A 24,914-nucleotide genomic window follows, 5' to 3' on the forward strand; every position below is an offset into this window, starting at 1 on the left:
TTAATTTGCTATGTATTTGCATAAGACTGCACTCTTCTGTAATGCATCTACCCTTCCTGCCCCAGGGACAGGAGCTCTTGCTTTTAGTTTGCAAACAGCTTTCAAATAAATTAGGGGACTAAACCTAAGCCATTCTTATGCTTTTTTTTCCAGCTCTTGAAAACTCAAATAAGACCCCAAGCCACAACAATGTGAATTTTTAATTTTTTTTTTTTCTCTTCCTTAGTGTAACAAAAGCCCCAAGTTTTAAATAATGCCTATTGATTCTGCTCAGAAAGATTCAGGGCTGGCCCACACAGTATCTGCAGTGAAAGGTGTGCTTGGCATCAGGGACCAGGCTGCATGTGGCTGAGGGAGAGCAGCGGTCCTGGACACGCTGCTGAGGGCACCGACACCGCTGAGCATCACCCGGGCTTGTCACGGCGGGCGTTTGGTCCCGGAAAGGTGGGATGGGATGCCTGAAAGTCCTGGTCGCCCCAGTGCTGAGTGGGGAGAAGCCTTTGCAGAGACTGTGTTTTCCGTTTATCGTTAATCTCCGCAATCTGATACGCTCAAAGCTGTCCCAAAGACCAAACAGTTGTTGTGCAGGTGGGCTGGCGAGAGTAAATAGAGAAGAACGGGGAAATGCTACACCAGTCACAGCCAACGCTGCTTCTCCCAGTGTACGGCTGAGCTTCCAGGTGGTGGGGCTGAAACCGTAAACTCTTCATCCTGAAGCAAGATCTTGCCCCATCCACAAACCCAGTTTCTACGTTTCATACCATGTCATCATCTTCCAGAGCTGAATCTTCCTCCTCAGGATTTCCAGACAGAGCTTCTCCCCCAAACGCTCTGCGGGCCGCGTCCCAACTTGGCCTAAAGCTGGTTGGATGCTCTCCGCTAAGCTCAGAGGAGCTCCTCTCGGAGGAGCCGCCTCTAAACCCTGTCTTTAGAGTGTGTGGATGCTCTGAGATTAATTTTTTCCGTTAACGACCACGCTGCAGCTACCCAATGAGCCACGCGTCCACCCGGTTGGGACTGTGCTCCCTCACGTCTGGTGTGTGCTGGGCTTTCAGAAACAGGAGTAAATTTAGGAAGGGGAACTCACCGCTTAAGTTTGGTCTGAAACACGCGTGGATAGTTAACCCGCTCCTGCGGCGGGACACGAGTGTCCCTCGGGAGTGTGGCCCCGCAGCCCCTTCCTGGCGTCCGGGGAAGGGCACATCGGGCTGTGGGGGTGCCCCCAGGCCCTCGCCTTGAAGCAGATCGTCCCCATCTACGGGAGGGAGGCTTTGAAATCCCTTTCCCTGCAGCGGAGCAGGGAGGGGGGGGGGCGGCGGGCGCGGCCCCTTTAAGAGGGGCAGAGCGGGGGGGGGGGGGGGGGGGGGGCGGTGGCCGCCCGCGTTCACACCTGGAGTGGGAAAGGGAGGCGGGCCCCGGCGCCCGTGATTGACGGGCTGCCGGCATCAATGGGGCGCCGCGGCGCCGCGCCGGGAGGGCGGGTTGCTGGCCAATGGCGACTCGCGCGGGCCCGCCGGAGGACGCCCGCCAACCAATGGGCGGGCGCGCGGGGGGCGGCGCGGCTACATGTTGCGGTGTCGCCAACGTGGGTCCGCGGCGAGCGGCGCTCGGGCCGGGCGGGGAGCGGCGGGGCCGGTGGAGGAGCGGCGCGGCGGTCGTCAGCGGCTCTCAGCCCCGCGGGAGCGCACCGAGGAGGGAGAGCTCCAGCGGCCGCCGGGCCGGAGCCTTGCGGCGTGAAGGAGGAGGTGCTCCCCGCGGCGGGGACGCGGACCCGACCCGCCCGGCGGTGCCTGACTGCCTGCCCGCCCGCCGGCGGGTGGATGCCGGTGCCGTGATCGCCCCGCGGGGCCGCGCCGCCGGCGGCCGAGGCGATGCTGCGAGCGGCGGAGCGGCGCTGAGCGCTTGCGGGGCCCCGCGGCGTTATCGCTGCGCTCCGCGCCGGGGCCGCTCCTGCCGCCGCCTCCTCCCGCTTCGGACCTTCTCCGGTGCCGGATACAAAATGGCGGTGCCGTCACGGGCGGGCGGCGGGGCGGCGCTGCTGCTGCTGCTGGGGCTGCTGGGCTCCGCCGCCGCCGGCTGCCCCACCGGCTGCTCCTGCGGCGGGGAGCTGCTGAACTGCGGCGGGCTGGCGCTGCCCGCCGTGCCCGGGGACCTGCCCCGCTGGCCGCGGCACGTGTGAGTACCGGGCGGGGGCCCCGCCGCGCTGGGGAGGGGTCGCGCCGCGGGTGGGACGCGGAGGGTGAAGGAGCTGGAGAGGGCGAAGCGGCGGTTTGGGCAGCACCGCCCCGCCGGGGTGCTGTGCGCCGGCAGCTGGGCACACGGGGGGGGGGGGGCGTCTTGTAAAACACAACAAAAAAAAAACCCGCTGTAAACAAAAACACCGCACAAAACTCGAGTTTGTTTATTTTGCGAAGTGACCTTTACCGCCGTCTGGGCGCTGAGCTGCGCGGTGCGAAACTTCTCTCGTGATCCGGTGTCGCCTCTCGCCGCCAGCCGAGGCGGGGATGGAGGCGGCGGGTGCGATGCTGGTGCCGGGTGAGAGGAGCTCGGGGCTGCCCGCCTGCCCGCTCCCTCTCCGGGCTGGCCGTCCCTCTCCCCCTCTGCACGGGTGTCTCGGAGGAAAAGGAGCTGGGATTGGGGTTGGTCTCTGATGATGGGATCCGCTGGAGATAACGGCCAGCTCGGGCTCCCGAATCCTTATTAGGGCATCCATCCCACGCCCGGCCTGGTGCTCCAAACCGGGGCCCCGCGCCGTCCCCAGCATCGCACCCTCCACCCAGGTGCCCAAATATGGACCCCAGCGCCGGGGCTGCGCTCTCCCCTGTGGCGTTTCCAGCTGCCAACTGTTAAGGTGTGAAAGCCCGTGGAGGCAGCGAGGGTGGGTCAAAACAGAGTCGAGGGCTCTTGAGGTTCTTTTGGGGCTGTTTCAAGAAAAACCAGGTGGTGTTTGCCAATAGAAGCTGCGTGTCTGGCTCTGATCCCCTCGGTGCTTGTCCATTTATCGAAGTTATTAACCTGCGGTGTATTGTATGTCCTGGAGAGCAGCTGAAGCTTGTAGCCCGGTGCCTGGAGGTTAGTACAGCACGGTGGCTTTTTTTTCACCCCAGAAGGGTGTTTTAAAGTGTTCAGGTACATGTCCAAGTGCAGGACAGGGTGATTGCCATTGCCCGGGAAGTGCAGCGCTTCTGCTCTGGCTGTGTCACCGCTGCTCCTACCTGGTAAGATCCGGACTATAATGTCAGACACAAGCAGGAGATTTGGTGGTGGGGGGAAGTGTGTTTGGCTTTGACAGCTCAGTTCCTCTGACAGTGCAGGGTGACTGAGAGCGTGTATGTCTGCTCATAAACTTGTAAAAGTGTCTTCAAGTGTTGCCTAACCTTGGGGAAATAAGGATCCAGAAAGGGCGAGGGGAAAGTGTCTCAGTGCTTCTATTGCTGGGCCTTTCTGCTGCTTGAACAGATTTATAGATTATTGAATCTATAAAACCCCTGGTTGTAATAGATACTCCTCAGCTCTGCCAGGAGAGAGAACGGTCACTGAAGTGTTGCTGGAGATCATCCAGCTCCTTATTAAGAAGAATTATTAGAGGTTTGTCAGGTTCTCCTGGTATTGTTCACTTCTGGCTGCAGAAATGCCTTGTTTTAAATGAAATTATCAGGTGTCACAGGGAGAGGAACGTGTGGCCTCTGCATTAAAACCCTGACTCATCCTGTTCACCTGTTGCTGTGTGCTCTCAACGAGCCTTTCTTCAGCCTTGGGGCACCTTTCAGAGCAAGTTTTTGGTCTTCTCAGCATAATTCCAGCATCCCCATGTGCCTCTTAAAATAAGACAGCGTAGCTTTGTTCATGTGGAGAAATGCATTAATAGCCCAGCCTGAACAAATTTATTGTGTTTTTTTCCAGGAGTGCTAATACCCAGGAGTGTCTCTTTCATATGGAACAGATTTTTCAGTGTCTTGAGTTCAGTTGAAATTTTATTGGTGAAGTAATAGCGTGTGTAAATCTATTGCTATGGACCTGTGGGCTGTTGATCTTTTAACCACTTAGAATATTGTTTGTAACTTTGTAAACTACCCAAAGAATTGGCTAAAGTGGAATTTTGTGATGGCTTTCGTATCTGACAATGCAAAATTAAGGGTTTCTTTCCTTCTCCATAGCCGATACAAAAAGCAGACTTTTAAGCTATTGCAAATACTTTTGTTTCAGTAATATATTGTTTCTAATCACTGAAAATAGCTTGAATTTGCTTATTTCAGTTTAGGGATACAAAGCTGAAATGTGTTTTTCATGCTTTGTAGTATCTAAATGCTAATTTCTCGTGCAGAGAGTTGCTAACTCATTTTTGTTAGCAGTTTAATGTCCTCTATAAAAACACCATGTGCTGGAGAAAAGTGATCTCTGTGACTGTCTCCATGTTATAATGCAGTATCATATAATCTCTAGAACATCTCTGTATAGATCTTACATTATCTCTGTGGCTATTATAAAGTGAACTCTATAACTATCTCCATTGCTTGTTTTGTTTTTGTTTTTTAACGTGCCGTTTTGGAGGAGAAGGCAAAGGTGAAGGTTTGCAGTGGCCCTGGGCTGTGTAGGAGCACAGCCTGGGGCTGTGGGTCCCCGGGCTCTAAACCGGGATGTCGGAGCTGGGCATCCCTCTTCTCCATCGCTTCTGGGCAGGCTGTGCCTCCCACCAAAGGTGTCTGCTTCCCCGGGGTGATGAGCTTGGGCGTGTTTGATTGCTAACAGGAGACGAGATAAATCCTGTTTTCGGTGACTGGTGGTGGCTGTGCTTTCATGTCATTAAAGCGCTGTTGAAAAACCCCTCCTTGGCAGTTTATCTCTTATTCCTGATGAGAGCCACAATGCTGAAGCAGTGCTTGGAGTCGGTTTTCAGTGTGTTGGAGATAAACCTTTTGTTTGTAGGGTTGGAAATGTGTCTCTCGGCACACTAGGGAGGGTTCTGGAACAGACTTAATTGTGCTGCGTGTTTTGTCAACAGGACTATCAGTACTGAGGAAAAGCATTGGGATATTTTGAAACCATTGTTATTTCTCTGTTGGCAGTAGAGCTTGGAGTTGTAATTTTTCTCCCTAGCTTTCAGAAGGCATAGCTGATGCGCAGAAGGGCTGGTGTGCTGCAGTTGCTCACGGTTAATGCAGCATGGCACAGATGTTTGGGTTTGGGGTTTTTTCTCTTAAAAGCAAGAGGCAGCTCAAGACTGCATGCCGGTTATATAAGTGTGCAGGACTTGCTGGCTGAGCAGCCCTGCGTGGGGCATGTTGCAACACTCTGGCATGACCTGTACTGTCCTTGCAGGAGCTGCAGCACCCAACCGCTGCGAGCTCTGTGGCTGTGAAAGGTCCGTGGGGGATGCCAGGGGAATCCAACTCTGCTGGGCGGTTGCTGTGCAGGACTCCTTTGCAGTGCCTCACCTCGAAGCTGCTGGAGATGCTTTGTGAGTTTTGGTGGTTAAGTCTGAAGTTTGTTTTTACAGTAGAGTGTAATGTGTGGCGTAAACTTTAGGGCCAAGCTTAAGTACAAAGTGCTTTGTGCCCAGAAAAGCCAGGTGCAGGGCTCCAGCAGCGTTGGTGACATGGCACATCCCCTGCATCCTCTATTTCTGTCTCTCCATGCTTCTTAATTTTTGAGGAGTGGTAGAAGAGAGATTTCTTCTAGGCATCATGTATGAGAGGGGTTTTTCTTCCTTTTTCTTCCTTTTTGGTGACAGAGCAATAGTATTTTGAGTTTTAATGGTGAGAAGGCTTTAGTGCTGTGGAAGTGCAGTTGGATACCGAATTCATTGCTGGTATGGTCTGGGGGAATGAAAGCTCTTATTTTAAACAGGTGTGTGATTTTTGACCCAAATGACTAGGGGAAGCTTTTTGGGATACTAGGCATCTGTGCATGGACCCTTCTCCCCCTGGGTCAGTGTGTGCCTGGCACGTCTGGGAACAAGGCAGAGTCCTCCAGTGCCCAAGAGCTGGGCTAAGAGCTGCTCTTGGTTTCCTGGGGAGGCTCTGGGATTTGGCTATATGGGTAAGTTGCCCTGAAGCACCAGCTGCTTGGATGTTGGCTGTTTGCACGGTGCTGCTGCCTTCCAGAGAGAGCTGGGAAAAGAATCTGTATGCTTTTGGAAATCCTGTGGGTGTCTGTCAATGGTTTTAGGGCCTCAAAGTGCATTTGAACTAGGAGTCAGTAGCAGACTCTTGCTGTGCTCGAGCGTATGCACACAGAGATTGTGTTGAAGGCAATGAAACTGAATGTTTGTGCTCAAAATTACCTGTTAACTTAAATTTCTTGCTCAACTGGGGTTTTAATGTGTCAGGTCTTGTCACTCCGCTCTCGCACATTAGGGTAACTTCTTTGCCTACTTGGTAGAGCGAAGTGGGGCTTTGCAGAAAACTTGCTGTGCCACTGCCTGTGTGCATGGTGCGCTCTGGAGATGGACAGTAGTTGCTTTTGGGTTCTGGAATAACTTGTGCTCCTCTGGAGATGCTGGAAGAGAAGGCGGGGGGGGGGGCGGGGGGCACTCTCCTGCTGATGGTGCTGGGAGGGGGGGGAGTGCTGCTGGCAGTTCCTCCCCTGCATGTCCTACTTCCAGCCCTGCTGAAATAATGGAACAAAGATTAAGTAATCGTCACCTCGGGCTCGCAGTGCCTGGCCCCATGCAGCTGCGGAGCCCTCACCCTGTGCTGGCTGCCTGGGGGGCCGCTGGGCTTGGAAGAGGGGGGGGGATGTGGATTGGGGCAGGTGGAGGGTCCCCCTCCCTCCTCGTGGGGAAAGCTAAAGAAATTCTGCAAAGCCAGAGGCTCCTTCCTGGGTGATGGTCCCAGGAAGGTTTCCTGACTAATTGGGACAGCGTTGGGAGCGCTTGTAAAAGATCTCCTGCTCAGCTTGCAGTGGCACATTTGGGTTCGGTGCTTCCTGGAGCATCGTCCTCAGCAGCAGCCTTGCTTGGGGAAGATCTCCAACCTCAGGGCTGTGGGATGATGGCTCTGCACCCTACAGGCTTGCAGTTGCTGCTCTGGAGCTTGGCCTTGGTGGGGTAACAGCAAAGCCTCTCCTTGCAAAGCTGTGCCTTTCTGGGCCTCCTGCTTATGTACAAATAAATACACGTGCTTGCAAATAAATCCACCCTTCCTGTGTGAGCATGTGTTGGTGGATTCGCTGACCACCCTCAGCATGCTGGGATATTTATTGGTGCTTACTGGAGAACAGCATTTAACAGCAAGCCCTTTGCAACTGCTGTCTGATCATCTCATCTTAATCTCTGAGCCACAGCTGGGGCAGAAATTGTCTCAATCGGACTGGGATTAGAAGTACATGTGACATTCATAATGAAGCCTGAATGGAATAAAATATCCCTGCCAAGAAGCCTTTCTGGCTCTTGCAGAAGCCCCTGGCTTCAAGTGAAAGACTCCAGGACTCCCTCAGCCTCCTTTGCATATTCCTCTCTCCTTTTGAGAAACTTCATGGCATTTAATCACTTCGAGGCTTTTCCTCTTTACAGTGACTGCAATTTGAAACGCAGGGGTCCCATACAAAAGGAGCAAGTGCTCAATGGGCTGTGTTAATATTCAGTACTATTTACAATAGGTGCAGTTTGAAAAGGGGAGAATGGATGGTCTGGGAGCTGGGGGAGGAGGAGCTGCAGAGGGAAAATTCCCAGGGCAGGGGAATGAGCATCTCAGTAGGCAGCCGAAAGAACGAACACACCATCAATTGTTCTTGAGGAAAATCGACCATTATTATGTGTTAGATACAGCTTAATACTTTTTTTTCTTTGCTTGTGCAAACTGCTCTCCAGTTCTGTGGGTGTCAGGTTTGGGGGTGGCTGAGCCTTGCAGGAGTTCCTGCTCAGAGTTTAAGAGATGAAGGAGCAAATGTGAAATTGATTGCCTTCTCCCTTTGCTTGCTGGCATCAAGAGGCTAGAAGTGGTGAACTGATATGTTTGGGAGCTCAGACCCGTGAACAAAGCAGTTCAGGTACTTAAATGCTTCCTTGAGCAGGGGTGAGATTTCACTCCCCTGCTTAAAGGTAAGCTGGTGCTGGAGTCTTGTCTCTGGGGATTTAGGCAAGATGCAGAACTTTGAGCTGGGGCTGGAGTAGGCATGAGCCCCACCTGGTGTGGGGAAGTCCTAGAGCACTGGAAGGATGCTCCCCAGTGTGCAGCTTTAGCAGAGTGTGCTGAAAGGGTTCAAGGAGGTGTCACGTTGAGGCACTCCCCCAGGTGCTGGAGAGACACCTTCCTGACTCTGTGCATACACCTGGGCTCATGAGTATATGTGCAGCTCCCACTGGCTCTGCAGGGCAGTTGGGAATTGCTGAGTGCCTGGAGGCCCTGCCTGTGCCCGAGCAGTGTCTGCCTTTGGTCTCTAGTTGCTTTGATCCCTTCAAGAGGGGTTAAAGTTGTGTCTTGAAGCTTGAGTGGCTGCAGAATGGGATGATGGCTCTCATCCCTCAGTATCTGATGAGATCTTGTATATTGTCCCTGACTTGTATGTCAGCCACACCCAAAACCTCTCAATTAGGGCTGCAGGGCTTTTAATTGATCTTGTTGGCTGCCCCGTGAGACACCTTGGATTGAGTTAGCTCAGCTGATCAGCTTTTAACATAATCATTTTGTGCTGCTAACCTAATCACCCCGTGTGACTCCCTTGTTCTGCAGTGTGGAGCTGGATGGGGTCATGTGGATGAATGGAATAGAGATAATTTAGGCTAATGCTGCTGGGAAGAGCCATCTGCAGAAAATCCAGGCTCCAGGTTAATCATCTCTGCAGGACCAGGGCTGGGCAGGAATTAGCACCTTGTTCAGGGTGAGGGGAGTAATTTAACATGGAGCATGTTTTTGGTGAATAACAGTGAATAAACATACCACCTTGGTCTGGGTTGGAGTTTCATGTAAGCCTGGGAGGCTGGGCACCCATTTGCAGCTCTCCTCTGAGGTTGCTTGCTGTTTTTTAGTGAAGGAAGGAGCAGAGCATGAGGCTACAGGAAGAAACAAAGGGTGAATAAAGCCTATTTCCTGGTATGTCCAGCTATTAGATGATGTGCTACAAGGTGGGTGTTTTTTCTGCCATGCATACGGGCCCAAGTCTAGGACTAGGATGCTGTTGTGCTAGCACACAACACGAAATACCTATTATTGTAGCTGAGTCACCCATTAATAGTTAACCAAGTCCTGCATTGCAGCCCAAGTCCTTCAACGTCAGCCCCTTCCAGCTTCAGAGCAGGACCACAACATATGTAATATGTTATGCTCCCTCATTATATTTTCAGCACATTGTCTCTCGAGCCACAACCATATAATTTTGGAGAAGTCTAGAAGCAGACCCTGCTATTTTGGGGGCACCTCTCAAGACCTGATGACGTGTCACATCCAATTCCAGGAGCATGGTTCACTTCTGTGTGGTTGCGTTTTCAGTTTGAGTAAGAATTGAAGGACAGGTGTCAAACTGTAGCTGTCTGCCTAGTTTTTATTAACGTTAACCATGCTGGATGTGCAGGCAGGATGGTTGGTTATTTGCACTTGCCATGGCAGTTTTGTAGCTTGCTGCATTGGCTTTGCATGGATTTCAGCAGGAAAAAAGTGTAAGAGGCCCTTTACAACTGGACAGCTTTACAGATTTACACACGTTTATTACAGAGCTACAGATTTATAAAACATACATTCCATTGTCATGCACAAGTTGAATTTAAAAATGCATTAACTGCCTAAAGCTTTGTTCTGAAGCTAAAGTTTTGTGTGCAAGAGAATTTGCTGGGTGGGATTTTTTTTTTGTGGGGTAGGTAATCTTGATACTGCTCCTCATAATGAGACAGTAATTCTTGTGAGTGTTCCTTTGCCTCAGGAGGTCCAAAAGAGACAGCAATCTCATTAATTTTGGAAATCTGCAGAGGTGCAGTCTTAAATCCATTTCTTATAAACAGTACTCCCCTATACAGGCTGTGTATTGCAAATGATTCCCTTTTGTTGAAGGAATCTGTTTTTTAGATGAATCCTTCAGATTAGGAAACACACCCCTTGATCAGTGGAAATTTGGCTGTGAAATCTTGAAATAGGATGCTTTTTTCCTAGACTACCTTCTCCAACTGTTAGGTTTTTTGCTCCCTGCAGAAAGGCAGGACAAGCCCTTCGGTGCGAGAACGAAATGAGATGCAAAATGCAAAGTTGGAGCTTTGCTGCTTCCACTGTGGATCTGTCCTCACCACTGATGTGTCTCCCTGGTTGCCCAAAGCCTGTACTTTTGGGATGGGCACCTGCCAGGATGGGACACTGTTGTCTTTCAGTGCTGTGACTATTCCTCTGCCCTGGAGAGCTTACCATCAACACCAGCTAAGAACGAGCCTCTCCAAATACTGCCCTGCGAGTTTGAAATGCGTTTTGCCTAGCTGGTGTAGACTGGGCTGTTTTATAACCACACTTAAAGTCTGTTTTAGCCTGCCGTGCGCCAAAATAAACACAGGTTTTCTATGTTATCTGTCATCTGAAAAATACTTCTAAAAAGTGACGGCTGGCCAGTGGGGTGGTGCTTGCAGCGTGCGCAGCGGTGCTTGGCTAGCACTGTTTGATTGCCAGTACAGATGGGTACCAGGGTTGAAGGTGCTGAACTGGATGTACCCAGGTTTTGGTGGAATTTATTCAGATGGCAGGTTTGCTGGGTGTTGCCTTCTGGTTGCATTTAAGGATGTAATGCTGGAGGCGTCCTGAGTATGTAGGTGCCCCATTGGTTGAGCATGGTGTGGGCGATGTCTCTGTAAGAATGGGGTGGTGGGAGACCTTGTGGATGGGGGAGCTGCTGGTCTGTGGGTTGTGTCATGGGTAATAAAATGGATATCATAGGAAACAGCCTGGCTGGAGGCCCTGTGAAAAATCACCCCCTAAATGTGTTCCAGTTGTCCAAACACTGGTGCCTCTCCTTCCTCCACTCTGTGTGCGGGGGGGCAAGGCTGGAGCTAGCTCTCCACCACCACTGCCTGGAAAGCAGCCCCAAGCAGCCTTTGTTTGCTTTTTGCTGCATCTTGGTCATCTGCAGTCCACCCAGGTTTGTCAAAAAAGGACCAGAAGCCTTCGTTTAGCAGAGACCTAAAAAATATCCTCTAGCAGCCTGGACAGCGTGGGATGTTCCTGCAGCAGCCTGGTCCATGAGAAGGCAATGCAAATTTGGCTCTTCCCTAGCACAAGGTGGTTGCTTTGAGTTTGAGCTGGAAGGTGCGTGGAGCCACAGGATTTCCTCCTTTCTCACTGGGATTTGCATCCCCAAGGGGATGGGGGAGTATCACAGGGATGTGTGTGGCCCATGTCAGCATGTCCTCTGTCACTTGCAAAGGGCGAGGAGGTATCTCTTGATCTGGGTGGCACCTGGATGTTCCCCACCCTCTTCCCCTTCTCTCATGCTCAGTTACTTCATGACTCCCACACCTGTCTGGCAAGGACGTAGGCATGGGCAGTGCAGAAATGCCAAATGCTGCTGACACAAGGTGGTTGGCTTGTCCTTGTCTCTGCTGCTTGTGGCCTGGTCTTGCTTGCGAGCCAGGAGAGCATCCTGTGCTCTGTTTTGTCCCTGTAACTCACCATCCACCTTTGTTTCCTTCTGAACTGGGGGGCAGCCTTGCTTCCACGCTTGTATTTCTTTTGTTTTGGCAAAATGGGGAGACTTGTCCTATTTTAGGATGTTTAAACAAACCATATGATGCTTGATTTTGAAAGGTGTCATACCTTCCACTTTTCCTTTGCTAAGCATATTTTACTGCTGTTCCTGTCTACATTGGTCTATAAACAGCTCTATTCCTCCTTTTTCCTCCTTAAACAGGTCTTCTAAGTCAGGATGCTTGGCTTTCAAACACCTTTAGGTTATTTATGGGGTAGGGCACATATTCTGTGTTAAATCAGTAAATAAGATGGTGCATATTTTTAGACCTCTCTGATTTGGAAGCATTTGTGAGAGTTGTGCTCTTTGTTTCATGTGTTTGTAAACCTCTTGTATATCCTCTTTCCCGCTTTCCAGCCTTTGTTACTAGGATGGTGACCACCCAAAAAGCTGTTGAGATTGAAATTAAGGGGTTGGGATGACATGGGGTTGTTCATAACAGCAGATGAATGAACTTTTCTTGTTATATTGGTTAGAAAATAGTTTGAAGATAATAAAATGGTGCCTAGGCAGACTGCATCTCTGCTGTGTGAGTGGGTAAGGAAGTTTTCTGGTTCGGGAGGGGGTCTGTGGAGCTGAGGCTTCACCCCTGGTTTCTAAGCGCTTTCATCTTGAGTGGTGTCACTTGGTTTGCCTGTTGAACAAGGACCTGGCAGCCTGCCTCTCCCTCCGGTCTGCAGGGATGCCTGTGGGGCTTGCTTCACCTCCTGCAGCTTTAGTAAATGCATCTGTTTATCGCTGTGGGGTGGAGCCCAGCTCCCCAGTGAAGTTGCTTGGATTTTGACTTCTTGTGAGCTGAACCCCTTCCTGGAGTTCTGGCTTCGTTCTTACCGACTTTACCAGCAGAGATGTGTAACTGGTCTTTGAGTTAATCTCCTTGGACAGCAAGTCGTACAGATCTGACAGGATGTTTGGCTTATACTGTCTACTTCAAACAGTGTTGGCTTTGCTTCTTCCTGGTTTAATAATCTGAGGCAGGTACTGCTTTTTACCCAGGTTTCCTGAGAAGGGAGGCTGTGCAGTGGTGCATGTGTCTGTTCTCTTCCCCCAGAGCTTTTGATGTCATTGGCCAACTTCAATTTGAGGCGCGAACTCAAATGTGAAATGCCTGCCTTTCATAGGCAGCAGGCTGGGGAGGGTGGCTGTATCCCCACCGAGGGAAGGGAAGCAGTGTCAGATTATCCCGTATGAGATGTCAGAGCATCACTGAGGGGGAGAGCAGTGCCATCAAACCATCCCCTCAGTTGAAAAAAAGCAGATAACTGATACCCAGCTGTGAGAGATGGTTCTGCAGAGTGCTGGGCTTACCTCTGTTAGGAAGTCAGTGAAGGAGGGATTCAGAGTCCTGCTGGGATGGTGCTGTATTTGCTACTACCTGTAGGTACAGGCGGAGGGTTTGGTGCTGGATTACCCCATACATCGTTCCTGTGAGCAGGGAATGCTGTGGAGGCAGCACCTGAACTGGGGGAGAGTGTCTCAGCCAAAGCAGCAAGTCCTTGTGACTGCCAGAGCTGGGAATTGGTTTTGGTGACTTGCTGCTCCTCTCTTGGAGCAGTTTCCAGGAAGAAGATGCCTTCGTGGCCTGGTTGGCATTGGACAATTGGCTGCGGGTGGCAAGCGGTGGCCCTGGGTGTCTGCATCTCCTCTCTCCCTGGCAGCATGGTGGCAGGGCAGGGATGGCAACCAGGGCCTCCAGCTGCTCATGGGGTCTGGGCATTATAGCAAGCGCAGGGAGAAGGCAGAGCCATGCAGCTGGGCAGCATCCTTGGGAGGTGCCAGATCACAGCCCAAGCTGTTTACTACAGTGTTTCTCTCATGGTTCCTAGCACTTGTGTCTCAAGTGCTACCACTTTGTGGTCTGCTTAACAAGAGCCTGACGAGCTGTCCCTTCAGCTGGCAGGGACACTGGGACTGTGCTGCATCCCTCTGCGTGTCTCCTAGGCTTTCCTTTTATTCGGACCGCACAAGCTTTTTTCCAACACCTTCTGTGCATACCCCCTTGCCCACCCCTTCCTAAGGCGATGGTCCCTTTTGGGTACTGCCCTGGTGCTGCCGGTGAGCTGGTGGTGTGCGGAGGCTGTGGTTGGGCTCTGGTTACTGCTCTTTACTTTGTTTGCTTCACTCTCCAGCTGTGAATACTTGAGCCAGCTCGAAGGCGAGGTTTTCAGGCACCCTGTGTGCAAGTCATAATGCCAGCGTGGGGCTTGCTGGGGAGCAGGCTGTGCGTGATTAAGCCATTTAGGCTTGTTGTAAACTTTTTTTAAAGTAAAACCAACACAAATCCACCTTTTTTTGGGGGGGGGGGGGGGGGGAAGGAGGAGGTGGCAGCCGAACATTTTTGGGGCTGCGTGCTAATTAATGGTGCTTTGTTTGTGAGATGCATGGCTAAAAGAGGAATTCATCAGACTTATGGGCCTGCGCATTTGGAAACAAAATGGGAAAGTTTCCCTGTCCAACAATTTCCAATTGCTTCCTCTATGGTTTCCTGAGTAATTCTGACTGCCGGTTATAAAGCAGTCTGCCTCGCCATTGCAGGATGCATCATCCCTCGAATCTCCCTTTGGCCCACTGTCTCCCTGTGCTGCTCTGTCCCCTCCCGTTGGGCTCCCTGTGCTGTTTGCAGCTGGCAGCAGGAAAATTTCCGAACCGCGGGCGCTGCTGTGTGATGGACAGTAACAGCAACAGCCCTTGTGGGACTGGGGTGGGACTGGGAGTGGATTGAAAATGTGCCTTGAAATGTTTTGGGGAAGTTATGGTCTGTCACAGCTGAAATGCTTTTTGATGGTTTTCCTGCTTTTTGGGTTTGAAATGCAGGATCCCTCTTGGCTTGTTTGGATGGCTTCAGAGCCACCCGGCTGTGCCTGCCCTGGAGGAGCAGAGCTGGTCCTTCTCATGGCATTCCCATGGTGTGTGAGAGAGGGTTGCAGATGCCTGTTTACATCTGGGTCCATGGAGAGCAAAGGCAGAAGGCAAGCCAGGAAGGAGGCTCCAGCACTGCTCCCTCTGCAAGGCTTTCACGTGTTGGCTCCTTTGCTGTTCTCTGTGGCCACCTCCACTGAAGGCTTTCAAGCCAAGGTGAACCAATCCTGTCCCCTCTGGGGATGTGTGTAACACCTCTGGGATGGTGTTTTGGGGACTGTGTGTGGCTATTTGACCTGTGCCCAGCCTGCTGCGGTGGTTGCTTTCCACCCTTGGTCTGCACTTAGCTCAGTGCTGTGATGCTGGTCAGAAGTGTACCTCTAGCCCTCATCCCACGGTGTCTGTTGGGACTCATCGGGGAGCAGGGCAGAAATAAATGACAAGCTAATGCAGCAGCAGGAGCTGAGCCTTGTTTTGGCAGCCGTGAGCAGACTGCTGGCTTGGGCAAGACTCCTTGGCCTGAAAATGGCCCTGTAATTAAACCAGTGAGGATCCACCTCACCTAATGTTAGCCTATAAATATTAGGCTTTATGGATAAGTTAGAGGTCTAGTTTTCTCAATTTCATGGAATTAAATGGATATTTCCAGAGGACAACTCAAGTATTTCCCCAGGAGGTATGCAAGCAGAAGACCAAGTGCATGCTTGCCTTTTGGTGCTTGTGGGTGGGGAGGTATTGGGAAGTGAGTGGATCCTGTCTGGGGATAAGAGACTCTGCCCAGAGGTTTTTCACAGTGTGATCAGCTCTGTAAAGGCCAGGAGAACTTGATCTGAAAGTCTGTTTTATTTATTCATTCCTAACTCCAGCCCTGCTTTGAGGGGAGCACATGGGGGCCATCAGCCTTGCTAGGCGCACAGGCTGGCCTGGCAAGGCCACGTTTCTGTGCTGGAAGAGCGTGTTTGGGGCGGTTTGAAATGCAGCAGAAAACCCACACTTCCTTCAGAGTTTTGACTCTTGCATTTTTCATCTTGGGCAGACTTTAAAGTTTCTGCAGCATTCAAGGGAACGTTTTGGTTTCCCTTTGCCCACATGTCAGCATTCCTGAACAAAGCAGCCTCAAGATTTGTGGAGCAGATTCTTGAAATTGTGCAAATGTTTTGAGCCAGAAAATGTTTCCAGAAACTGTATGAACTAACAAAAAGACTTGGTAGGACTTGGGCACGGCTTGGGGAAAATGAATAAGGCATTTTTATCCCTCTTTAAATGAACATCATTCCGATCAAAACCACCATTCCCGGTCTTGGGAGCTGTTGCACTCTGCCACCTTGTTGCTGTTAAACCACAGCTGTGCTTATTTGAACAAACCAGATAAAGAAGATACACATTTTTTTAAACTGAGGTTTGTTGTCACTAGTGATGTCATTTAAGGCCAGATCTAAAAAGGGGTTTAGATACCTAAAGATGGACTTAAGTGAAAGGGAAGCAAGGGTGTGTGGCAGCTGGTGTGCCTGCAGGCACTGCAAGTCTGCTTAAGCCTCCTGGGGATGTTCTCCAGAGCATGTCTGTGGTGATTTTGGTCTTGTGGTTACCAGGACCCCATAATTTACACCCCTCAGCATCCATGTGTCGCTGTCCTGGCCTGTCATGGATGCTACAAATGTACATTCACAGTAAGTTTTTGTGGAAGAGCTCAATGGGAGCTGCTGCTTTTGCCCAGAAACAGGGAAATGGAAGTGCTGCCTCTTCTCTGGGGCTGGGTGGCCAGCAATGGTATTTTGAATGGGGAATGTGACAGCAAGCTTTGCTTGCTGCCTTTGTCTTCTGATTTAACTGTCCTTTTCTTGGTTGTTGGGGTTGTGATTTAGGCATTAGATGTCTGTTCCCGTGGACATTTTATTACAGGTGTGAGCATGAGTGACTGGGAAGGAGATGTAGTGTCACACCATCTGAGGCAGCTGTTGGGGAGGTGTTGGGAGGCAGGAAGGTCCTGTGTCTGGGACCATTGACCCATGTAACTCATAACCTTGTTTCTGAAGGTGAAAGCAGCAACCCCAGTGCAGACCCATTGCTATTTTCACCCAAATACAGGTTTTGTTTTGGTTTTGGTAGCATGCTTCTGGTGTGCTGAGGGACTGTGATATTAACATTTTCTCTTGAGAGAAGAGGTTTGAGTCAGACTGAAATTGCAGATTGATTCCCTTTTTGCCCTCCCCCCTCTTCCCATTGGAGTCAAGAACCACTTCAAAGGCTCAGATGTGTCGGTGCCAGATGCCACGCAGTTATTGTTAGAAGAATTTAAAATATAATTGAAAACAAACCTTTGTTCAGTCAGGCATATCTGGTTGTAGGCTTTCACTCATCAGAGATGGGTGCTCAGCCTCTTCTACTAGATTTAGTGTCTACACATGGCAGGTGAATCGTCCCTGAATTCTCTTACATCTTGTAAATGTTTTCAAAATCTAGAAAGTGTGTATTTTGAGGAGGTGTTTTCCTACCTAGGAACCCACACTGATGCTCAAAAGTTACCAGCATGTTTGTGGAATTCCTTGCAGTAGTAAAACACATCAAATTGATCTTGGCAGGCAGATTTCAGTAGAGGTGCTCCAAGTCCAAGTTCCTCTACTTGGCAAGCACAGAGTTGTCCCGCTTCGTTTTGAGACTTTTTTGTGGGATATAGGATTGTTTGACATAATAGCAAAAGCATTTGTAAAAGCATGGATGAGGTAGATGTCAGTGTTCATTTTAGCTTAATTTGATGTGAAAGCAGAGGTTTGGGTAGGAGGTTTGTAGTCCAGCTTGGTTAGTTCTCTTTGTGAAGTCCATGAGGCTGGAGGCTTCTGAAGGAGCTCAGCAGACTTCAAGTGCTTTGCATGTAGCAGCCCTCACTCACCCGATGCTGAGTACGAGCTGTTTGCAAACATCTCATGGGGTGTGAAAACATGGTATGTGGTTGCAAGATGCACAGCGTGTTTTAGGTTCCTGTTCCTTGTAGTTGTTTCCTATGTGTAATAATTTAGAAGACTGCACCAGGTCTGTCTTGGATCAGAATTTGAACTTCTCCTGTGCAGATCAACCCAGGGTATTGCCCTAGGACTCAGATGCCACCCCATGCTCCTTGTTCTGCACGTGCTTCATGTGACTGTGTGGATATCACTTTGTCCTTCCTTGCTGCAGGTATCTGGATTGGGCCCTCCTTAGTGCTGGGCAATGGTCTGAGAGATGCTAAAGCCAGGAGTACAGCCGAGAGTAGGTAAGCACAGCAGGATGTAGGGAACTGGCTTCCTTGTGGACGTTACTCCTGGGGCCTAACGTGGAGAAATGGGTCCCTCTGGAATTTAATAGGTCCTTGAGCTGTGTGAGCGTTGCTGAATTGGGTGTTTCTTTTCCTTTTAATTTGCCTCCCCTACCAAAAGCGTTAGCCTCGTTGCATATGGCTGCTTGTCTGTTGTTTATTATCTCTGTTACACTGTGGTTAGTGCTCACACATGACATTTCTTTGGTTTCAGTACAGACTGAGCGGGTTGTCCGCTGCTGGATCCAAAAAATGTAAACTATTTATAAATGAAAAATACTCTCCAGTTTAGAAGTGCTGCTTTGTCCCCTCTCCCTCCAGCATGTGCACATTTGGCTGATCTCATGTAATCCCACTGATGTAAATCCAGATCTCTAATGAATTTATGGGACTGGGGGCTGCCTGGAGAAATTTTGATGTGACCTTGTGCTCGTGGGGGGAGAACACAAAGCAATAGTGATAAAAAGTAATGGAAAAATGTTACTTGGCTGTGTTACATTCAGTGTAGATACAGGCCCAAACTCAGATAAACCTTCCTTCAGAGTTCAGGGATTCTTGATTTTGGTTTTCCAGTTGGGCTCTTCTCCATCATAAACGATGCTTGAAAAAGTGGGACAAACTTAATGTGGCTTAAAATGACCTGAAACAACTGGAGTGCTTTTTTTAGTACTCCTTACAATTAAACTCTGTTTGTTCTGTCTTTTGAGCATGTACTTAGTTTTATATTGAACTAACAGCCTATGTTTAGTCTCCCAGGGAAGAAAAATAAGACAGGATTTAATAATATATCAAGGGAGGCTGGGATAAGTTTTCTGTGCCTGTTTGGAAAGCAGGGCAGGAGGTGATGGTGGGTGGGCCAGGAGGGGACAGGCTGGACCAGATGCTGAAATGGTCAAGCCCGGGGCCGGAGAAGAGGAGGCTGTGAAGTAAATAGAGGGTGTTTATTTGGGGAGCTCGTTTGCCAACGGCTGATGGCTTTTTTTTTTGTAGAGAACAACAGGGGAGTTAGTTTCCTGGGTTGGGATGAGAGTTGCACACTGATGGCCTAGAAGTGATGGAGCACCGATGGAGCTGGTAGGAGCGAGGGGTGTGGGGAGCAGAGCTGTTCAGAAAGTGCTCCCAAAAGAGCAGCAATTTTGATCTATGGTGACACGGTTTTCCATGTGGCTGTAAATGAGGCAGGGCTGTCCCGCTTCCTGCTCAGATCTGGGAGATTAGAGGATAGCTGAAAAAACAAGTGGGATTTTTTGGGAGACTCTTCACAGCATCCCAGCCTAGCCATCGTTCAAAGAGAAATGGTGGAAACATTTAGGCAGCCTTTGCCATGTAGCTATGATTAGTCGGTCTGTAAATTGTGCAGAAACTTAGTAGTGTAACTGATGCATAAAGGAGTAAAGCATAATGAGAGTAAATTCAGTATAGTTTCCAAGTTTTCTGTGGATACTATTTGCATTGGTGGTGATAATCCCTTGTTCTGTAAAACCCAATTGGTAGGAATATAGGCTTTAGGTTTTTTTAATTTTGAGTATTTAGGAGCACCTAAACACGTTTGCACTTCTGTCCCCCACAAGACAGCACTTGCTGGAAAAGGGTGTTACAGCCTAGCTGGGTCTGTGGAATGAAGCCTTTAATGTACTGATTGCATATTAATGAACAGCCAAGCAGGCAGGACAGTGCCAAAAAGCAGGGAGTGAGAAAGCCAACAATATCAGCACGAACTTTGCACTCTGGAAAGTGTGAAGTGATGTTGGTGAAAGGAGTTTATTGCACAAGTGGAACACTGCAGTGCTCTTTGATGCCCAAATTTCTGTGCTAGTAAACCGAGGAAGAATAATTGGCTGGTGGAGCTCAGTGGGTTCCCGTTAACCCATTCTGCCCTCCCCCCCTTGAAATGCTCCTCACTCTCCAGTGTGTTTTGGCGATATGGGTGCTTGCTCCTGAGTGTTCGGCGTGCTGTGGCTGGCATGTGAAGCTGTAATACCTCTCAGAGTGCCTGGAGTTACCGTCCACATCTGGTTTGTATCACCTTCAGTGGGTTTTATTGCAAGCTGTAGTGCTCCATCTGCACCCTTCTCTTTGCCCAGTTCTGTCTCGCAGCATTGGGCATGCAAAACCCCAGCCTGGAAAAAGCTACAAAATGGGCTGGTGTATGAATTAATTAATATAATGGCTACTGATAGTGGTATGCTTTTTTCTAGTATTTGGCAGAAATTGGATATCTTGGCTGTTGCCTCATCATTAGCCAGGCTTCTTAATCCCAAGCTCATTAGAGTCCCTGGGATGTGTTTGGATTTTTTTTTTCCAAGGGCTCCTTGCCTGCTTGGAAGGGGAGGCTGGTCCCCACCAGCCTCCCTCAGGGGCTTCACCGCAGAGCCTGAGACCTGCTGTGGGTGAGTGCCAACGGTGGCATGTCCCCACCGGGTGCTTGGGGATGGAATGATGACAGTTGCATGCAGTGGTTTGTCAATCGCCTCGATTATGTCTTTCTGCTCCGCAGTTCCCTCCAGGAATGCTCAGTATTTGGTGTGGGGGCTTGGTTCTAGTGTGCAGCCGGGGACTTTTCCATTAGGAACATTGGGAGTATTTAAGATGATCTTGCAAATATTTTAAAATTTTTTTTTAATTGGCCCTGGGCCAATTCTTGCTTGTGTCTGATGCATAAAGTGGGTTTGAAAAAATGTTGTTGTTTCTCCCTCTCCCCCCATTTAAACATTTCAGGAATGTCAAGTCTTGTCAGCCTTGGCTTTGCTGGAAGAAAAAAATCCCTTGAGGAGCTTGGAGATGTGTGGGGTTTTTTTAATGTGATCTCAAAACCCTGAGGGAAGGTATGGGAGGGAGGGAAAGAGCAGGCCTTTAACAAAAGCTTCCTTTATGCTAAATTTTAATGAAGCATTGCCATTAAATAGCAGCAACCACACGAAAATTCAACCTGACTTGGTTCTCCAGTATTCAGCCCCTTGGTTTATCTCATGCTCTCTGTTTGCTGGTTCCCTGCTATGGCTCTTGCAGTGTTTTCCAAGGCAGATAAATCCTAAATTTGTAACACAAACCTGTTTGGAAATACGGACAGATTAAGAGAAGACTTTTCATCAAATCTTTCTGCTGCAGTTACTCATAATTGCCAGTAATCTGCATGGAAACAGGCACATGAAATCTAGTTTCCTGAGGATTTATGTCTCCAGGACTGACTGACTGTTGTAATAGACTTCTGCAGTGTTCCTGTTATCTCTGCATTGTGTTTTAATGTCACCCTCCTTTCCCACCTTGGCTGTCCATGGTGTATTTTGGGAGTGTGTGGGGCCCTGTTTACCATAGCAATGGGCCCAGGTGATCCCAAGCCAGGGATGGAAGGCTGCATGTTGGCCCCTGGCCACTTTTCCTCCCCTACCTGTCCCTGGTTTGGCTCACTTGCCCTTCCCAGCCTTCTGGCCTCATCCCAGTTTTAGACTATTTGGGATAAGAACACATATCTACAGCTTTATCTTCCTTGGGAGCAAGGCTCCAAAGAAGTCTTTTTTTCCCCCCATTCTTCATTTCTGCATGATAAACAGACTTGGTGGCTTTGCCTTTATCCTCTCTTAGTGGAGTGGTGGGAGGGATGCTCAGGGTTTCACAGAGCCTCTCTTCTGTTTTCTGGGCTGTCTTTCACAGAAAGCTGCAGCAGACACCTGCCCCTCAGCTTTCCTCTTGCTTCTCCCAGTGTGATGGAGTCTGTGTGCCCTGTCACCACCACCAGTTGCCCCCACAGATGCTTCTGGGGGGCTGTTGGAGGCGGTGAGGAAGGTGCCGAGCTCTCTGAGCTGGCAGTTAGACCTCAACCCCGTGCCTGCTGCCTGGCTGGACTTTGGATCTGAGCTCTGGATGGAGTGTGTGTGGGGGGGGAAACCCCGAAGAAGAAGGAGGAAATGTTTGTTTAATTCCTGACGTAGTGTAAGGTTCAGAGTGAGCAGATTGTGAAATGGTGTGGAGCGGGGAATCGCCTTGCCTGCCGTTTGCAGATAACATGTGCAAAACAGGCAGCCAACGTGGGGCTCAGGCTGCAGCGGCTGGGGGGGAAGGCAGCGAGGTTTATTTGCGCAGTTTTGTTTTTAATTTAAATAACCTTTATAATCCCCCTCCCTCTGAATAGTAAGTGATTCCTTATTTATAAAGGCCTCCCCTTATTATTTGGCCTGAAATACAGGCTGTGCTCCAGCTTTTACGATGGAGATTAATTTTTTTAATGGGCTCAGGCAGGGGGTGGGCAGGCAGGGGGAGCAGGCGGTGTGAGACCCCTGTGTTTGTGTTTCCTCTGCTGTCGTGGGCCTTTGGCTTCTCTCTGTGCCTACCCTGGCCTTGGGGCCAGCTGCCTGCTGCCCTTGTGGCTCTGCTGCTCGAAACGAGGGCAGCAATGTGTTCCCAGCGGGAGCGGGACTGGGTAATTGCTCTGGGCAGGTTTATGGTGGGGAGGTGTGAAGTGCCCGCTGTGGATCTGCCCCCTGTGGAAGCAGGTCTGCAGATGGGGTGGGAAGCGAGCGGCCAGGAGGGCAGCAAGGGAGAAGGGATGTTTCCTTGCCGTGGGGAAAGGGGAGCTGGTTAGGGAGAAAGCAGCGGTGTTATCCGTCCCTGGAAGGGTGTAAGTGATGAAGTGTGGGGCTGTGGTGCCCTTGCCCGCACTGAGAGCTCTCTGGGTGCTTGGAGAAGCACGCTGGGGTGTCAAAGTGCATCTCTGGATTTTCAGACTCTGCATTTTACTTACAAAGGAGGAAAAATAAAAAAAAGGTGACAAAGGAGCCATTTGCAGACTTCTCATAAATATCGCAGGGATTTCACAGCAAAGTGCAGAGGCCATTGAAGCTGGCTGAGCATACCAGAAACTTTATGAAATATTTGGATTTGATCAACACTTAATCACTCTCAGGTTGCTTGGCTCGGTCTCGCTCGCCCTCTCCCCTGTCCCAGAGGAGGCAGGGGGGTGCAGGAGTTGGACTTGTGCCCCTGCTGCCGACAGCACGTGACTGTCGGGTGGGCTGATGGCACATGAGGGCATCTGTAAATGCCCAAGGTAAAATTCAGCAGGCACTTAGTGTGCTCTTGCCATAACAAGCAAGCTGTCAGGCTGCACCAGGCTGCTTCTGTCGCTTTAGGAATGAGACAGCAAATGAAGTACTTTCCGCCCTCCTCCACTGAGGTGTGTGGAGCATTGCAGAAGGCTTGCTTTTGTGGGCAGCCTTGCAGAGCTTCTCTTAAATGGCTTGTTCAGGTGCAAGGGCAAGGATGCCTTGTGGTAAGGTTTTATTTGATGCTGTCCCATCCACTGCTGTTGCACACATACCTCCTTACCTGCTGCTTTATTGGCCAAATTTGTCTGTCAGTCGTGTGAGGTGAGTGTCAGACAGTGGCAGGTGAATAGCAGAGGAGTGGATTCACTGGGGATGATGCCCTTAATTTTAATTGTCAATAAGAGTATTTCGGATGTATGCTTTCCTAAAACCTCTTGCTGGTGCTTCCTGTTTGTCCTCATGCAAACAGCTTCCCTGTTCCTGGCTGTTCAGGCTTACAGCATTTCTTAGAGACCCTTTCTCCTTGGGTTTAGAGGAGGTCTGTCTCTGCAGGCACACACATGAACACACTTTTCTTCACCAGACTCCTTCCCAGCCCAGAGTTGTACTACTCTTGCATTACCTTGTGGGCCGGCATCCAATTTTGAGCATGGGAGAGATAATGGTTTTGATTCTTTGTACTGAAAACCAGCTTGTTTTTTCCCCTAGCCGTACTAAGCAGAAAACTTCAGAAATAGGTAGCACTTTCCAATTAATTTCATTAAGTTATTAGTAAACAGGAATGGAACACTTTCAGCAGCACCATTTTTAAAGAGTTTGCATACAAGCAGTTTATTGATCTAGCAAATAGGTGGATAACACAAGCCTGGAGGTGTATGATAGTTAATATGTAACCATTAAATAGACTTATTTGGGCCCTTTTTATGTGTTCACATAGCAATTAAAGCTTATAAACCTGTGGAGAGTGTTTTTATGTGCAGTAAAATGAAAACCTTTATCCCAGAGAAGGTGTTCATGGAAAAGGTACAGTTTATGTAACTATTCACGTGACTAAGCGTGGGGCTGCAGGGGAAAAAACGCTACTAGAGCTAATTCCCAAGGCCAATTGCAGTGTATTGGCTTCCCTCCCAGTGGCCAATTTGGTATATTGAAATCTGGGTCATTCTGTGGGGGGCATTTTATTGTGAGCCTCCTGAACAGAGGGTTATGTCCTCACTCCAGACAGATTATTTTTTTGGCTCTTGCCCCTATGTGTGTGTTTGGTGGGTTTTTTTGTCTCTTGGAGCAACTTTGGTGGTGGTGTCAAATTTGCTGGGAAAAAAAAGGCATAAAATGGTTTCCTGCTGGCTAACCTGTAAATGTGTCCCATAGCTCTTGAGAACCTCTGTCCTGGTTAAAGCAATTCCATAGGAACCCAAGCTTTATGGAAATGCGGAAAAGCCTTGGTTTCTTTTCCTTACGTTTTTCTTCTCCATACAGCATATTTCATGGAAAGCAAAGATTGAGGTGTTGGGGATTCAGTAGATGGAGTATATATGCAAGCTGTTGCTCCTCTTTTTTGACTAAAAAAAAAAAATCAAGGCTGAAAACCAGACTTGTTTTAGGTCTTTGCAGCAACACCTTCTCCACGCTGGAGCATGTGGATGGTGGGGGAGAAAGGATGGAGGGCAGCCTGCCGTAGTTTGTGTAACTGATTGCAGAGCTCCAGGCAAATATTGACACCAGATTTCTTGGCAGACGTGCCGTTCCTGAGATGCCTTGGGAGGAGTAAAGATCCTTCACTGGCACTCGCTGTTGCATGAAGCAGCCCCTCCTGAGATGGTGGAGGTGGTAAGTAAAGGGGAAGAAGCTCAGTGAGTGTTAGTGGTGGAGCTGAGAAATGTGATGCTACAGGGGGTTCTGCCCAGAAATACTATGGTATCATTGAGTTCTCTTAAGAAATGGATGGATGGTCTGACAGGCAGTAGAGAGATGGGATGTCTTGGTATGTCTGTACTGTTAGTCTGGCACAGGTCTGAATGCAGAGGGTGCAGGCATCTGCTCTGCTCTTTGCATTGAAGGACAGC

At 49.7% G+C, this 24,914-nt stretch overlaps 1 protein-coding gene across 1 annotated transcript in view; it reads left to right on the forward strand.

Moving 5' to 3' along the window:
- The first annotated feature begins 1,492 nt into the window (after positions 1-1,492).
- Positions 1,493-24,914, forward strand: part of LRIG1 (leucine rich repeats and immunoglobulin like domains 1) — a 93,615-nt gene continuing 70,193 nt past the window's right edge. The window contains exon 1 of the mRNA XM_086470323.1: positions 1,493-2,175. Coding sequence (XP_086326449.1) covers positions 1,493-2,175 — 683 coding nt within the window. The remainder of the gene's footprint in view (positions 2,176-24,914) is intronic.

Source organism: Leptosomus discolor, chromosome 9 (assembly GCF_034619465.1).
Source record: "Leptosomus discolor isolate bLepDis1 chromosome 9, bLepDis1.hap2, whole genome shotgun sequence".
Lineage (NCBI taxonomy): Eukaryota > Metazoa > Chordata > Aves > Leptosomiformes > Leptosomidae > Leptosomus > Leptosomus discolor.